The 17,376-nt window shown below is 38.7% G+C and overlaps 2 protein-coding genes and 1 pseudogene across 2 annotated transcripts; all 3 read left to right on the top strand.

Moving 5' to 3' along the window:
* Positions 1-142: 142 nt before the first annotated feature.
* On the top strand, positions 143-7,165 carry glra4b (glycine receptor, alpha 4b). Its single transcript, XM_020933577.1, has 10 exons — positions 143-201; positions 905-1,035; positions 2,159-2,226; positions 3,293-3,516; positions 5,061-5,143; positions 5,614-5,751; positions 5,814-6,028; positions 6,197-6,361; positions 6,710-6,799; positions 6,896-7,165. The coding sequence occupies exons 1-10, from the start codon at positions 143-145 to the stop codon at positions 7,163-7,165; spliced, it is 1,443 nt and encodes a 480-aa protein (XP_020789236.1).
* On the top strand, positions 2,811-2,928 carry LOC129407559 (5S ribosomal RNA; annotated as a pseudogene).
* A 1,326-nt stretch (positions 7,166-8,491) lies between the features above and the next one.
* nufip2 (nuclear FMR1 interacting protein 2) lies at positions 8,492-15,749 on the top strand. The gene is made up of 4 exons (XM_020933556.2): positions 8,492-8,844; positions 10,067-11,674; positions 11,795-11,827; positions 11,908-15,749. Exons 1-4 carry the CDS (start codon positions 8,697-8,699, stop codon positions 11,958-11,960), a joined length of 1,842 nt encoding a protein of 613 aa, XP_020789215.1. The 5' UTR covers positions 8,492-8,696; the 3' UTR covers positions 11,961-15,749.
* Positions 15,750-17,376: the final 1,627 nt, after the last annotated feature.

Below are 17,376 nucleotides of genomic sequence, written 5' to 3'. Positions count from 1 at the left end.
TCACCTGCCCGGAGTCAGGAGGGGAGAGGCGGGAGGAAAGACGCTCTACGCCCGCACAAGTCCACCAGGGAAGCATCAAAAGTTCTCTGCAGTTTTCCACTTTTGTTCTCTTGGCTTTACTCGTGTTTTTGACCTTTTAAGAATGCTTTTGGACAATATTTATATCATCTGGGCTTCAGCTGTCTTTATTCTTCAACAAAGGTAAGAACTGCGGGTTTTTTTGTTTGTTTTTATTTTTTTTTTCCCCCATAAGCATTCAAGGGAATTGTATGATGTGATCATGCACAATTTTGCGCATATTATTTCGTCTTGAGAAAGACTATTTTTGATTTTACATTGTTTAGGAACCCGAAATTGTATAATTATAATTCATTTTCATGTTTTATTTTAAAGCAGGCCTAGTAGGTTAGCCTATTACTTTCCATTTTAATTTCTTTAATTGTAGTTAATATTAAAAGTTACAACAACATTTCTGTTAAAAACAGTAACACAAGTAAACTTAGCATAACTACACTTTTAGCAGCCTTGGTAAAGTATTTTAAATACTTAATTCATAATGATCAAATAGTTTATTAAGATTCAGGCTTATTCTAACTCTAACTCATTAATTAAGTTACTAAGTCTGAATCATTGTTAATATATTATTCCTTCATTATGAATTAAGTCTTTAAGTCTATTAAGGCCAATTAGGTTTTAAAGTGGTGCTAATAAAAAAGGCATCAAATAGTTAGTAAGACATTTCTTGGACTTTGATTCAAAAAGTGTTTCAGTATTAGTTAGTATTTTGTCCTATATCATTAATATTTATCTTCATGTAGATATACTGCAGATTGCCTTGTATGAAAGAAAACACATCTCTATCATTATACACCTGCTAACTGCTGTGTGTCTAATACTGTGGCAGGTTAGTGTCCTGTAAAGAGATGAAGTTGACTAACAGCAAAGCACCCAGACCCCCCTCTCCCTCAGACTTTCTGGACAAACTGATGGGCCGTACATCTGGGTATGATGCTCGCATCCGCCCCAACTTTAAAGGTACTCTCCCCTGCAGAGATATGTGCACAAGTATTTACACACTGCAAATCACTTGCAGATGGTGCTCTAGTGTGACAGGCCGGGGGGCAGCGGCGTTTTCACACATGGCATCCTCCTGCTTTCTTTTTATGCCATTCGTCATTACTGCTTTTACTGACCCACACCCTTAGGTTAATACATTTTCACATTGGCTTCTTTCACAAGTGTTTTTTGTCAAAGTAGCCCTCACTAGTAGTTACCCCAAAGGCCCTGTTGGTGCCCTATCTCCATCTCTTAGGGAGTGAAGCCATATTCTTTCTGACATACTTCTCCCTGACTCTGGGGGGTCGCATTTTATCCATTTTTCATACTTGTTCCACATCTCTGTCAAGTGCACACTGGGTAAATCCCCGGCTGATTATCTATAAATACTCTAATGTAACTAAAGGAGAATCAATAAATTATTGCCTCCTACTGAAATATTTAAGGTTACGATAGTTGACAGCTGGACCGTGCTAATGGGAACGACAAAGCAATGTTAGATTGCAACGTCTGCAAAAACACACAATGAAACTTAATGTGCAAGTGTGCAGCTTTCTAAGTGCTGCCTGTTTTTATTTTCTTATTTTAGTTTCTCTTAAAATGTTCATTTTGACTTGTCAGGTGCAGTGATTTGCTCAAAATGTATCGATGCTTGGAACTGGCTCAAAGAGTACATTGGATTGTGACTAGGCCATGATAAAAAAAATACACACACACACACACATATATATATATATATATATATATATATATGAGGTGTGTTATATCATGATAGTGAGAGTGATATTGATATCTAAAGATGAAGCAGGATAAATTTAACTGAAAATGAACTTTGTGCCCAAATACACTTTGGGCACAGACCAATTAAGCACTTAAGTAGTTAGTTTGATTCTGTAATAAGCTAGAGAAGTTACTTATTTGACCCTCAACAGCTCAAATCTTGTAATAAAAATAACACACAAAAAATACTGTCCCATCCATCAACAATACAATATGAATGATAAGCTGATATAGTAATTCTCGTAATAGGCCGTCTTGAGACAATGTGTGACTACTTTACATAATTTTTTCCCATTTTTAACTGTATATGTTGTTTTGTCAGGACCTCCAGTTAATGTCACCTGTAACATCTTCATAAACAGTTTTGGATCTATCACAGAAACTACCATGGTAAGAAGAGAATAGGTACATTGTACAATTCACTTCTGTTAAAAATGGACTAGAGTGTAATTGCAATGTCTGATTTTAATTTATCCAAAAGTTGTGTACTCTTCGTAATTCATCTCATCTATCTACAGAAAGTCTGCCTGACAGTCCTCCCTATGTATTTATATGTCAAGGCCATTTGGAGCAACTTAGCTGATGTGTGTCCTCCCAGTATGAGCAATGTTACAACTGTAAACACAATCTTGTATGTTGGATAATGTCATGTTGCACTCTCATTTGAATATATGTGATAGTGTTACTTATTGATGAGGTCCAGTGAAAATGTGTTTGGACAGTCTCTATTTTGGGAATATCTATGTCTTTTAAAACAATATCAGAATAGAGTAGATATATTAAAGTATAATTTAACAGTCTTATGTGGATTTTGCTGTTACATAGCAACTTTGTTCACTTCTTTAATGCAGTGTATGTAATGTCATCTTTGTATGATACATCATTTAATTGTATACAGTTTATCTTGTTTATATGTTTTCATTTACATACTGTACCTGCAGCTTCAATAGACTTTGGAATAGGGCTGCAAGTAGCTTTGTGGCCATACCGACTTGTCAAAGTCTGATCCTATCAGATCTCAGAAGCAAAGCAGGGCTGGGCTTGGTTAGTTCTTGGATGAGAGACCAATGGGAAAACCAGGTGCCACAGTGTGGCACCAGTTGCAGTAACTGTTGTTGTATCTTTAGGCAAGGTATGTATCTGTGTATGGGTGTATGAATCTAGTGTGAATGTTGGTGTAGGTCGATGGAGCAGATTTGCAGCCTAGCTAATTGCCAGTTATTTCAGCAAGTGATTAGTAGCGACTAATCAATTAATTTGTTTTAGTTATAGTTTAGAATATGTGTATATTTTTAATATAAAACCAGTAATGTTAAGGTTTATGCAAGGATTCAATGTATCTGCATATAAGATATCATATGTAATCTGAGATGATTGTCTGACTACTACTAACCTATTTGAGTAGAAAGTAATTCTATCTTTTATTCTCGTTTTTCTTTTAATTGTTGTTTTCCAGGATTACCGGCTTAATGTATTTTTACGGCAGCAGTGGAATGACCCTCGACTGGCCTACAAGGAATACCCAGATGACTCTCTGGACTTGGACCCTTCTATGTTAGACTCCATTTGGAAACCAGATCTGTTCTTTGCCAATGAGAAGGGGGCAAACTTCCATGAGGTTACCACAGACAATAAACTGTTGCGGATTTTTCAGAATGGGAATGTCCTCTACAGCATCAGGTATTGAAAAAGTTGAAAGTAAAGGTGCATAGGCAGGTATTTAGAGAGGGACCTGATGGATGTAGGCTTATCTGATACGACAATGGCCTTAACCACAGGGCACCAGAGCTCATTGAGGACTCACATGAGTTAGACAAGAATCTGAATCATACACCCTGACCTTCATAGTCACCAGATCCTGACCCAGTTAAACACAACAGCAACATAAAACTGTACAAACAGGGTGTGTTCAGTGGAGTAGAAACTTCTAACCCATTCTTCATGACACATGTACAATATATGGTGTAAATGAAAGACCAAATGTAGTAATATAATAATTTATCTTTAAATATTAGTTAGTATTGGCTCAGTGGATGTCCACCACTCTGAAGGTACATTATTCATACACTCAGACAGGGGCTGTCATTGTGTCCTTGTGTCCTTGGGCAAGGCATTTCACCTGCCTTGCCTCCAGTGTCTGTGTTCACTGGTCTATGAATGAAATTGTGTGAGCAAAAGTGGGACATTAGATGGAAATTATCCCATGGCTACAATCTAACATGTTTATGTGCATGTGTGTCATGTATGTTCAGTAACATGTAGGAATACTCTGCCAACCAAATATAGCCAAAAATAGCCCATGTTGGGTCCATAATCAAATGTTTGTTGTAATGTAATTCTTTGTTTATTTCAAATCAGAAATCAGATCACACACATCACATTGTAGTTTGACGTACAGGAACTGTTTTTGACAACCAAAGTTTACATGCCATGACCTTATCGTTGTTTCTTTTAAATAGGTTCAATTGTCCGGTGTTTCTAATAAGAAAAAGTTGAGCAATATCTGTAGGGTAAAGCAAAATCAGGTCAGTAGTGTGGTGCCAAGGCAAGAAATTACTGTAGCGTGAAGTGGAGGAGTTATAATTAGAATTGTTTTAAAGCAATATTTCCCTTTCAGTTTAACCAATAGACTGTGATTCTGATGCTCAATGAACGCAGTGACCTCTAACCTCAGGGCATAATCCACAGCATGACTATGCGGCCACTAGAACAAGGTCATATAGATGCGGAAAAGTCACTACTCAACCATGATGCTTCAATGTCCACACCAGAATAAAGTCAAATGTAGCATAATCAGTGATACTTCTTATGACTCAGCGCAGAAAGTGTGTCAGCTGTGAAACTAAATGTCTTGTTTTTCTTTGGAAGATGAAAGGACTTTTATAGACAATGTTCCCAGTCTGTTTCTCCTTGACAGGTGACATATTGTCTGTCATCACTTGTTTTCTTTGTGTGGCTGTTCTGAAGTATTACAGAAAAAAGGTAGGACAGGTGCAACAAAGGTTGTATCTATTTGACATGACCTTAAACGTTGGCCCAGAGTGCTAAAAGATTTGAGTGACATTATGCTTTAGAGGTCCGGGTACTCTACCTGGACATTCAACACTGGGAGGAGAAAGCATGAGAAATGTCAGCTTCCATTTTACACTTGACTGCAGCAGCTTCTCCCCAGCCATCTGCCACCAGACAATCACCTGTTTGTTTTTGTGTGTTTGTGTTTCTAGATTAACTCTTATCCTCTCCTGTCCCATGGATCTCAAAAACTTCCCCATGGACAGCCAGACCTGCACAATGCAACTGGAAAGCTGTAAGCATACAAAAATATTAAGGTCACTGTAACTAACTAACAAACTGACTACAAAAAGCAAATGAAAAGTAGCTTCAGGGACTGTAAATACTGTGATTAGCTTGTAGTGGTCAAAACCTTTATTGACATATTTGAATGTTCTTTACTAATGAACACTAGCTGGTAAATTAATAAACAAATAGCTGGTGAATTATTGAGTCCTCTCTCTTTTCATATTAACTTGGGTTTCTACAGCATTGCTAGATAGAGCCACTAATCAGCAAGTCTATGATTAAATTTAACTTTCATGAAGCAGCTATGACAATTACTATTACTCCTACTACATTACTTAATGTGATAGAACAAATACATTGATTATGATTGTTGTACAAGTGTATAATAATATAGATTAATTAGTTTTGCTAGATAATATTAAAACCTGTACAATGTTGCTGTGTGACTAATCCTACTGAATTGCATTCTTTTTCCAGTTGGCTACACAATGAATGACTTAATCTTTGAATGGCTGGATGTTGGGGCCGTGCAGGTCGCTGATGATCTGCAGTTGCCACAATTTGTGCTAAAGGAGGAAAAGGGCCTAGGTTACTGCACCAAGCACTATAATACAGGTACTAAACATAAGGTTAGAATTGCTTTGTACAATGTATTAAAACACTGCTATTGCGTCTAGGTAAGTTTACCTGCATAGAGGTGAAGTTTCACCTGGAGCGGCAGATGGGCTACTACTTGATCCAGATGTACATCCCGAGCCTACTAACAGTGATCCTGTCCTGGGTCTCTTTCTGGATCAACATGGACGCAGCCCCGGCCCGAGTCGGACTGGGCATCACCACGGTCCTCACTATGACCACCCAGAGTTCGGGCTCCAGAGCGTCACTGCCAAAGGTTACTCACCTTTTTGTCTACATTTTGCACAAGAAGATGTCCATCTCACTCACTTGGAACTTAGCTATATAAATAATTAGATTTTATTTAGGTTTTTGTTTTTGTTTTTTTAGCCATAGGTCAAATCTGTTAATGCCGTTTATAATAGTGTCTCACATTGTCTCTTAGGTGTCTTATGTGAAAGCCATAGACATCTGGATGGCAGTATGTCTACTATTTGTGTTCGCTGCACTGCTGGAATATGCTGCTGTTAACTTTGTTTCGCGGCAACACAAGGAGTTCTTCAGACTGAGGAAGAAGCAGAAGGAGCAGCAGCGGCAGAGATCTGTGAGTGCGACCCACCCACTCTGCCCCTGGGGCAGCTGTCATCGGCTGTTCCCTGCACCCAGCCCTGCCTAAGCTGCCCCATCTCTGCTCCATGTTGTGTACAGCTGACAAGCATGCGCTGAAATGACCTGTAATTAATTCAAGTACCACCTTGTTCATCACTTGGATGAGTTTTCTGTCTTGAGGCTTTTTGCACACAGTTTTAATATTTATAACATAAGTCAAAATTGTATGCAGAATCCATTTACTTTTTGTTTTCTTCATATTAATAATGATTTGTGTGTCTGTTATATTCCATTTGTTCTGTGCATTGTAATATGCTAACTTTGTTGATGGTTCTTTTATCTCTTGCAGGGAAGTGACAGTAAGGCAAAAGGAAACAACCTGTCAGGCAACAATACTCCCCATGGAAACCCTTCTCAGCAGTGCAGCGCCTGTGCACGGGTACGTTATACTGTGAGGTCACTAGGTCACACTAATCACTCCATACAAAGTTAGAGAAAATAAAAACTTAGACTGATTATATTTTATTTGATTTAGGAAGAGGAACTAGCACAGCAAGGCTTACTCTACCAAAGCTACAGATTTGCACTGTCGGCAGGTCCAGCTGAAATGGATGCAACACCTGTCTTTGCCGATTTACCTCCTGGATTAGGTTTCTATGACATTCGCAGACGCTTTGTGGAGCGGGCTAAAAGGATTGATACCATCTCGCGAGCACTTTTTCCTATGAGCTTTCTAATGTTTAATGTTCTTTACTGGCTGACCTACAAAGTCTTACGGCATGAAGACATTCAAAACCTTTTGTGACACTTGAAGACAATGAGTACCTCCTGTTCTGTAATAAAAGATTTACTTGATTCAGACTCTGTGGGTACCATGCTGTGTACAATCTGTACATGGTGACTACACGTCCAGCGCCAAGGGAATTACAAGACATGAAGAAGTCCATTGCTTTATTTTAATTTTTAATACTTTCCAGGAAATGCACTTTCTGAAAGCACGGAACCTTTATACATTATGTCAGTTTTTCTCAGTCAGCTTGATAAACTAAAAGGCTGAGGCTATTTATAGAGATTTTAATATGCATATCAACATATCCCATGGACGGATCACTGTTAATGTATGGTGGTGCTGATATTTTCAAGTGTTTTCAATCTTCAAAGCAAAAGGCTACAGTATGGCTAACGTTACTTGGTGACTCGTGTGGGGTTTTGTTGTGGTTATTATCAATAACTTGAAATATAAATAGTCCTGTTTTTTATTGTAATGTATTTCACAGATGCTAAGATCAAATAGTCATATTCTTTGCAATAGATTGCATGTAAAGATTTATCTTTTACAAATTATCCACTGCTGCTTGACAAAGCCCATCTATAAAAGAGTTGTTGAACTGATTCTGCTTACCGAATTCGTTATCTTTGCTAGGTCTATAGCATGAACATAGGCGATATGAAAATGAAATCATAGACTGTAAATGGTTCAATTAAATGTTTTAACTGTATCAATATGCCTCCCGTCAGGCACCACAAGAGGGAGCTGCAAGCCTTCTGAAAGGCACAGTATCTGGTCTGGGGGTAAGGGAAAAAGTGGAGTTTATTCATGCATGGATTTCCTTTAAAGTTCTAAATGACATTGAAGAACTATGCAGGAATCCAATATTTAATCATAACAAATACATTCAGCGTCTAAGGGTTATTAGGTTTATGCTTCACTAAGATGTTGGTTAATGAAACAATCAGTAAGTTCCGTATCTATAGCTCATTATGAAATGACAAATACAATGGGTGCAGGTCTAGTTTATTTTCTTTTTAATTATTGAATTATTACACAAAAACGCACAAACATTAGATGACAGTAAATAGTGAGTGCATCTTTATATATTTGTTGACAGGTGAGTGCAGTATATCCTTTGGACAAGTTCTCTGAGAATGTTGACTTTCCATTTTAGGAGCGGGGAAAGTATGCCTGTCTTAACCAAAGCCTGTCCACACAGCCTGGAGACGTGGCAGAGCCTCCGGTCATATGATTAGGGAACCCCACCCCAGTGTTGCCCACCCTTCAAAGATTTATATTATACCATCCTGTCATTTAATGACAGTGCAAAAGATAGCACTAACTACAATAAATGCAGATTCCTCTGCGTCCCGCGATGTAAAAATAGAGCACGTGAATTCAGAAGCAATGACCACCCAAAATAGTGCCATTTTTAGCCATTGAGTGCTGACGTTTACAGTGGCTTCAAATAGCTTCCGTTTTGCACTGGTTGTGATTGGACTGTGCTGTACTTACCAGGGAGCTAGCACACTTTGGCTGATCAAGTCCGACACTCTACACTTCAATGGAGGAACAGCCCAGAGATCGGGCACAAGACAAACTATATCCCCAACACGGCGTGGACAGACAGTCAATTCAACACACAGCTGGTTTAAAACATGATCAGAGCCACATCCAGCGCCAGCATCAGGAAACGCACACGAAGAAAACAGGTTGGGCCAACCGTAGAAGTTAGCTAACGCGAGCTAGCCTTACTCAGCTAATGTCAATGAGCTTAGTAGCTGTTGCTAACTAGCATAGATTCAAGCATGATTCCAGGCAAGCTATAAACTACATTTACCCTCCTATTTTAGCTGCACATGAGCGGTATATCCATCCATAAGTTAAGACCGAGGACTGTCAAACAAGATTGGACGAGACGGTGGGCTAGCTAGCTGACATTGCGTGACAGTAGTTGTTGGTAGTGCTTTGACATATCGGGGATTGACCTTGTGTGCGCCGGTTTCGCCACCCATTTTCAGCAGTAAATGTAAGGGAAATGTACCCAAGTATACCGTTTTTAATTCTCAAGTGTGCCTGGATGGAGCTGCACATCATTGCGTGAGGACAGGCCTTGTAGAATGGCTCTGATTCAGTCTGATTCATTTGGGTATGCCTGTGTTCACGAGAACGAGCCGGCTCCACTGGAATGTTCTGAGCTGCCTCCCGTTTCCTGTCGGCCATGTTACAACATCACTCAACGCTAATGCTAACCAGGCTAGTTAGGTTTATAAGACAGCATCGTGCAAAAATAACATTGATGTGTTTATTTCCTGCACGTATGTAAACTCAGGTTGAGGTGAATTGTTGTGTCAGGATTTGTCCTGTGTGAGCAAACGTATAAGAGCGGAGCTGAGAGTAGCGCAGGCTACAGCTAGCTTTGACAGGCCTGTTGCATGTTCATTTCAAGCCACGCAGCAGATTGACAGTGATTTTACCGAAACCACGATCCTCTATATTTGCAGAACTTGTCATTCTTTATCTATAACCTGAAGCGTAAACAACGTATACATGTGCTTTGACCACAGACCTAGGGTGCTGCTGATATGGAGTGTACCACGTTGACAGAGTGTGCTATGCATGCATTATGCATACATCCATTTATGGTCCACAACAAGCCCATATTTATTTCTATTAAATTCTAGAGCTTTTTAGTGCCTAAAAGATCAGTTCAGGGTTAGAGCTCTTAATGCAATTTGTTGTTAAGTCAAGTGATTTGGTTTTAACTAGATATTCTACAAATTGGCAGTTTAGTGTATGGTATATGTAGTGTATGCTCTAACATTTCTTACCAAGGATTTGCTTTGAAAACAAAACAGTTCTTACATCAGACAAAGAATTTTGTGCGATTCTCAAGAAATGTGAATTTTGACTGAAATGCTTTTTGTCTTTTAGGATATACAAAATTAAACAGCAACGAGGAAAGGGAGAAGAATCTTAACTCATCTGATATTGTTGGCATGTCACATCCCACCAACGGAAATGGTAGCAGACTTGCAAGTACTGTAACTGTTAAGCAGAAATCATCACAGAGGCTGTATATGACTGTCCCCAAAACAAGCAGCAAAACTTTGGATCACAAGAGAAATATGGACCTTAAAAATGACAAGGCCTTGGAATTAAATCATCATGATGACCAATCTGTGGATAAAAAGGACACTGTGTTGCTTCAAAATGGCATTGTAAATTGTGGCATTCTTACAAATGGGTATTCTAGCAAGGACAATGATGGCAGCAGTTCTGACGGTGGATATACAACTCCCAAGAAGCGGAAGGCCAGATGTAACAATGTCAAGAGCACTGACAATGTGACACGTGAAAAGGACATGCAACAAGCCAATAGCATGCAGGAGCCCGGGGCTTTCAGTCTGGACTCAAATGAGAAGTTGGCCACTTCTCGACTGGAGACGGTCAAAGCTCCTGCTGCTACTCGGAGGGCTGTTTCCTCGGATGCTCTAGTGGGAGAATCACAGAGGAAAAACGTTGATAGTAAATCAGTTGGCACCTTTAGTAAAAAGACTGAGGAAAGGCATAAAGCCAAACTGTCCTCCCCTTCAAAAGAGGACTCTTGGACTTTGTTTAAGCCCCCTCCAGTATTTCCTGTGGACAATAGTAGTGCTAAAATTGTTCCTAAGATCAGTTATGCAAGTAAAGTAAAAGAAAACCTCAACAAAGTAGCTCAGTCTGCAGGAGAGGGACTTCCTCCTCCTGTTCGTCTGTCCCAGGTCCCCATGTCTGCTATGAAAACTATCACCTCAGCTAGCTTTACTAATGGTCCTGTTTCTGGGAATAGTTGTCCTTCTGTGGGCACCTTCTTTACTCCTGCTGCTAATAGTATTCCACCAGCCCCATCTGTCCCAGGTGGCGAGAATGTAGCATCTTCCCTGGAAAGTAATTGTAGCTCTACAAGTAGTCCTATAGATGGAGACACATATGATATTAGAAAATGTACTCTTTTAATTTACCCTTTAAATATGCAACCTGTGCTCCCTAGTGCTCGCCACCTTGACCCGCCAGCTGCTCAGACAAATCAGAAAGCCTTAGGAGACATCTTCCAGAATCAGTGGGGGCTCTCCTTTATCAATGAGCCCAATTTGGGTCCAGACGGAGGAAGTGGACAGGTGCCTACAGAGGAAGACTCCTCTGTGTCTGCGGCTCAAAGCCAGTGCCAGCCCTGCTTTGAGAACACCTCCTTGCTCTCTGATCCAGCCATGTTGGCCCAGGACTCTGAGAAAAGGACTCGTACTTCTTCCTCTCCTGTCTGTGTCTCTAACAAAGAGGGCAAACTCCAGCAGGGTGGTCAGGACAAGACAAAAGAGGAGGGCAAGGCTGCTTGCTTTGCTGTGGGCCTGGGGAAAGATACCGGTGCTAAATGTGCCCAGGGCCCTGTGACCACTGTGCTGTTTGGCTCTGTCAAAGAGTCCGCTCACTTTAAAGACAATGGCAGGAGGTGTAGCTGGGGCTCCTTTGACATAAAAGCTGCTGTCATGTATCACACTAAAGGTATATGCATACAACCATACATCATAATATGTGTATTGATGTGTCTGATAATAAGCTTCATGCACAGAGAAATGTCTAAATGTCTCAATTTAACATTATATATTGTTTTTTTTTCAACAGAGATGGAAATTATTTTAAACTTGCAAAAACAAGGTAAGAAGGTTACAGTGTGCAGTTTTTAATTCATAAGTGTTTGTGTTCCTCTCATCTACATGTGTTAACGTGTTTTTCAGATCCCAAAAGAGTAGTGGTTTATAGTGGGTCCAGGGATGGACCTGACCAGTGAGGAAGACCATCTACAGTCCAACATCTTTGGAAAGCCTGTTGGATAACTAAAGTAACAACTGTGAAACTATTGATAGTTTAGCATGAATGATTTCCTTTGGACTCAAGAATGGAGCAACAGACTTGTGAAGAAATGACTTTGACACAAACCTTTTGGAGGGCTGTGCTAAAGGAGTCGACTGGTGCCTCTCCATGAATGGACACGTGCGGCTTTGGGTTGTGAGGGCTGTTTGTGGCTCTGTTAGGATCATGTTCGACTGCCTCCCAAGCCTTTATCCTGTTCAACTACAGCAGTCGTCAGTGTGATTATTATGGGATGCCTCAGCTATTCTTTCTCAGCGCGTTCTTATGAGTTCAATGTGATATGTTAGACGTCATATGTGCACGACTGAGTGCAAGCTTGAAAACATGAACACACTTTAGAAAACAATGCCTTGAAGTGGTGGCATTATCATCTTCCTCTTCAAACTGTAAGCCCAGGGGGCGCTCACGAGTAAGACACCCTTCAGGAAGAAGAGCCTTGTCTTAAACATTTAGAGGGAAAACATAAAGTTTTTTTTTTTTCTATCCTTTTGTTCTAACAAATGTGTGCTGCACTGCAGTACACCGACAGTATACAAACAGCTGCAAGACTGGAAGGAAAGCAATGGCCCTCCCCTTTAATTTAAAACAATATTTTAACAGCAATCCTTGTGATTTTTAAGCTTTCACACATTTCATGCTTCTTACTATAGTGTTTGTTGAATTCACTTTTACCTAAAAGTTTTAGAACAAATTAACTTAAGAGACATGTTTGGTCTGCTGCACTGTTTTTCTACAGTATGACCACAGGTTTTTATTTCTGAATTTTATTTCAGTGGTAAAAAAAAAAAAAAAAAAAAAAAATTGGCTTTTTGCTAGTTTTATTTTCTCTGATTGGGACTTGATTTTATGATTTCTGTCCTTTTTGTTGTTGCATGTGTACTTGTGGAAATAAATCAGGCTTCATTACCACATTAAGATAGCAGTAACAAAAAATATTGCAATACTATCGAAGAGCCCTGACGAGCCACTTGTATTGACAAAATGTATTGGTATGTGGAGGTCCGTTTTATCTTCTACTGTTAAAAACGTTTTATAAATCTGCAAATCTGTGTGCAATAACATTGTAATCTGCGTACATGACATGATCCCTACTTACAATTTAGCTGAGATGCTGGTGTCCCCTCCAGGTCTAAACTCTGTTCACAGGCATCATCTGAAAATGACTGCTTTGTGTGGCTTTTTCGCTTTCATTCTCTAATCCAAGGTGGTCTTTATGTCCGTAACAAAGGGATTATCTGAGTTCAATTCCTACAACAGATTTGATTTGTGAGGATTAATAGCACTTTATGTAAACAAATTGCATTTATCTTTTAATTACTGGAGTTCTATACTCATTCAATACTCCTTGAAAGAATGGCTTGGGCTGTTATTTTTCCGAGAAGAAAAAATACAGAATTATTATGTAACTCAGGTAGTGTTGATAAGCCATGACTATGTTGAATATTTTCTTGTGTAGTGGCCCATCTATGGATGATAATCCCAATTTGGAAATTGCTCATTTGAGCTTTATTTAAGACACCAAATAATTTAAATAGTATTTTCTGTCATTTTCCCTGTTTAGAAAGCACATGCTTTGAGCTGTTTTATGACTTTAGTTTGTTTCACTCTGAGCCGTGCAGCTGTATTTTGCAGCCACACAATTCTGGTCAAACTGTAATGTTCAGACTTTGTTTATCAACAAAGCAATGGTATTTTGTTCATTTGTATCCTGATCCAGAGTATAGCCAGATATTGGTTAGCATCTCTTCCCTGTATTATGTACACTGCTTTCCAAATGCTAATAATTCTCAAAGACGTACCATTAAAACCCATTAAGGGCAAATGCCATCTTGTGCTGCCAATGTTGTGACAGGGCAGGGAAGCATCTGTAGGCTATATAACAGGGTGAAACAGACTTATGTGATGTTACTGTAGTCTTACAATGAATACTTTTGTTTTTACATGTTTTTACAATGAGATAGTCTTGGGAAGGGAAATCAGAGAATCGCCCACACTCCCCAACCTGGAGACTGCTCTTTATTAGCACTTAAAAAGTTCAGAAATATGCATTTATGAAGATACAACTGTTAAGTGTTGTAGCCTACAAACCAAAAAGGCAAGTTGTTTTGAATCGGTGAGGGATTTAATATGTGTGTTGAGTTTGTAGGCGTGTGCATCAGAATAAGACTGAATAGTTTGTGGTCCCTACCCCTCCCTTACCTTTTCTTCAGGATGTGCAATCACCTCCATGATGCTGGGGCAGCCTGTGCTGGAAATGGCTCATGTATTTGGCCAAAGTAATACAACATCTGCTGCTCAGATTGTAAAACATTTATTAAGAAGTTTGGTCTGAAATTGTAGGTGCCATTTCCAACACGGCTGAGGTCGCAAGTTTGATGTTTGAGCGGGCGCGTAGCAAGTTCTTCCTCTTATATGCAAGTCTCTGGTATAATTAAGCTCATCGCCCTCTTTTGTTGTTGTTACATGTTCAGGTGCCTGTGTGAAAACGTTATGATAAATTAACAGCAATTTTGATTGTTTAAAAATCTGCTTCCTGCGTATATCCGTGCCATTCTGTAATGTTTGTTTTTTTTTGTTTTGTTTTTTTTTTAGTAACTTTTGGTTTGCTCTCCTGAATTGAAAAGTGAAAAACAACCTGAGAGCATTGAGAGTTTTTTCTTTTCTTTTTTTGTTGATTTTAAAATGTTCACTGCTTGTATTGGGAATTGTCTGACCTAAAGCCAAAATCAGTGCTGATGGACTTTGTGCAAGTCCTATTTGATATGTCTAAAGTAGCACATAAAATCATACATCTGAACAGAGTTAACAGATTAGTATTTAACCATGTGTTTATAATACTATGTTTATTTTGAGTTTTAACCTAATTTATCCATAGATGCACAAGTAGGATGAAACTAAAAGGAAGACGTCACACTTGATGAGTTTTTGATGATTTTAATTATTTGAATCTTATAGGCTTATTTTGCTTCACCGATTAGCTTTTTTGCCAGCTGAGAAATCACTACAACACATTTCTGTTGTCAAGGACATTTGAAATTCATTGTGTTTCTTTTATTTATCTGCCTTGTTGTTGAAAAAAGAAGATTATCGTATTTCACCAAAGGAACACCTAAACATTTCTGCTCATAAACAAAACCTGGGTCAGAACATCGACTTTAAACAAGTTTTATTTTAGTTTTGTCTGAGCACATGTCACTACTGCAGCAGCCGAATGTCCGCTAAAAACAACCGTTAACAGTCAACTAATAGGAAAATGCTGGACTTTGGTGTTTGTGCATCATAAAGCTGTTCCTTTAAAAACAAATATGGCCCTGGCATCTTGTGCAGATTTTTTTAAATAGTTGAGTATTTAAGAAAGTTTACAGTGACAAGGGCAACTTCACTACTAACAGTCATTTTAAAGAGATGCACCGGCATCTTTGTTTTTCATTCTCATCTCAGTGACTGTCCTCCTGCCGCACAAAGGCATAAAGTAGTGTTTGGTTCTCAGATGTCTTACAAGTTGACATTTATGTTAAGTTTTGATTATGATATTTAAAATTTTGTTTTCAATTTTAACAGAATTGTCACAATGTCCTGGTTTTGATTTGTCTAAAGCATGGTAATAATAACCCTCAAGTCCAAACAATGTAATAGATTCAATAAAAGAAAAACCTCCAGTGTTCACAGTTTTAGTTTCCATTAAAATGTCAAATTTTCATGAAAAGGTGTTTTGTCGTTTTTCTTCTATAAACAATGTTATTATGATTGAATGTCACAGTTAACATTGACTATAATATAAACCTTACTCTTTGCTGTCATTGCTAAGAATGTTTCTTATTTGAGTAAAAAATGCCTTCAACAACCAACAAATTGTTACTTAAGTAAATGGCAAAGTAAATTAGTTGTCAGTGTTTAAGGTATGGAACTATATGTAGCCTAAATGTAAATTACATTTACAACTGAACTTGTGTTGTTATCTAAACCTGCAGAAAGTGGACACAAGTTCTTTTCTGATTGTCAGTATATGGACAGAACATGTCTCACGTGAAAGCTCAAAACCTCTAAAGTCACACCCTGAGCTGCAGAGGCTGTACTAGCACAGATTCATGATCAGCTGTGGTTGCTGGGGTTTAGGTAGTGACCATTCAGATCATGTTTAGGTTTAAACAAACTGGGTTTCAACCCAAATGAATAACTCATGTGAGGCTCATTCTGCTTTCTGATTGTCTAACAATAAATAAATTGAGACATCTTGTCCAAAATTTAAAATAAATCAGCAATAGAATTTTTATCAGTAAAAGGTGTATTTTATTTGAATATGTTTATCTTGTATCTGGGGATTCAGACAGGTCAAGTTTATGAAATTGAAAATCAAAATCCTAAATATAGTTCCTTTGAATCGTGTCAAAAGCAGTTTCATCTGTCATCACAATATAATGGTGTAACCAGTGCATTTGATCCCATATCTTTTAATACAGTATGAGAAAGTCTGATGTGACTGTCCTACACCATGCTTATAAAATCAAATGCGACAGAAACAGTCTATGATGATGTGGCCACTCCAAGTGGACCAAGACCAGCGTCAGTGTGGTCCAAAGTTGCCCTCTTGTGGTTGAGTCGCTACAACACAGCACTGGAGAACACAGCACAGACATCATCCATATTCTAACACTATTTGACATCCAGAGAGAACTAGAGAACTAGAGAACTTCAACAAAGCTGTAATGTTTTGATTTTTGTGTGTTTGTTTTTTCTTTTTTATAATCAATGACAACACTGACACAAATTTCACAGGTTAAATCATTTCAACCCTCATTGGGCTTATATTTGTTGAAATCTCACATTTTTAGTAATCCAGCAACTGGAGGGACTAAATATTAAATACTCTTGATATGTGGTTTCTATCATAATTCAAATTCTAAGACAATTCCAATGTCTTTTTATTGTGTATAGATACGGATAGTGTTGACTGAATGTAATACAGCCTAAATTTAAAGAAATGTAATTATCCATCATTTGAATCAGAAATCACCAAATTGTAGGTATATAATAATTTCATTTTTAAAAGCCATTAGGTCAATAATAGGCTAAACTTATGAACCCTAAAGTGTTTTCCAATGCCATAAGCTGTGTGTGTTTTGCAGAGAGTGGCAGTCTCAGTGGGAGGCACAACTTCAGCACCTCCATCTTGTCCGTGGATTGCCCCAGTGTTTGTGTTGTCCTTGATTACGCTGGAGCTACTTCATAACAGGCCACATGGGGCTGATGGTGCGCTCTCCCTGGACGCCTGCAGATTGTCCTGTACTCACAGGTCACTCTCTGGCTGATCTTTGTATCAACAATTTATCAGC

The sequence above is a fragment of the Boleophthalmus pectinirostris genome, unplaced genomic scaffold (assembly GCF_026225935.1).
Source record: "Boleophthalmus pectinirostris isolate CB_2022bp ecotype Guang Dong unplaced genomic scaffold, ASM2622593v1 HiC_scaffold_12, whole genome shotgun sequence".
Taxonomy (NCBI): domain Eukaryota; kingdom Metazoa; phylum Chordata; class Actinopteri; order Gobiiformes; family Gobiidae; genus Boleophthalmus; species Boleophthalmus pectinirostris.
The sequence above is the reverse complement of the archived record's forward strand: the minus strand, read 5'-3'. Positions and strand labels throughout refer to the sequence as shown.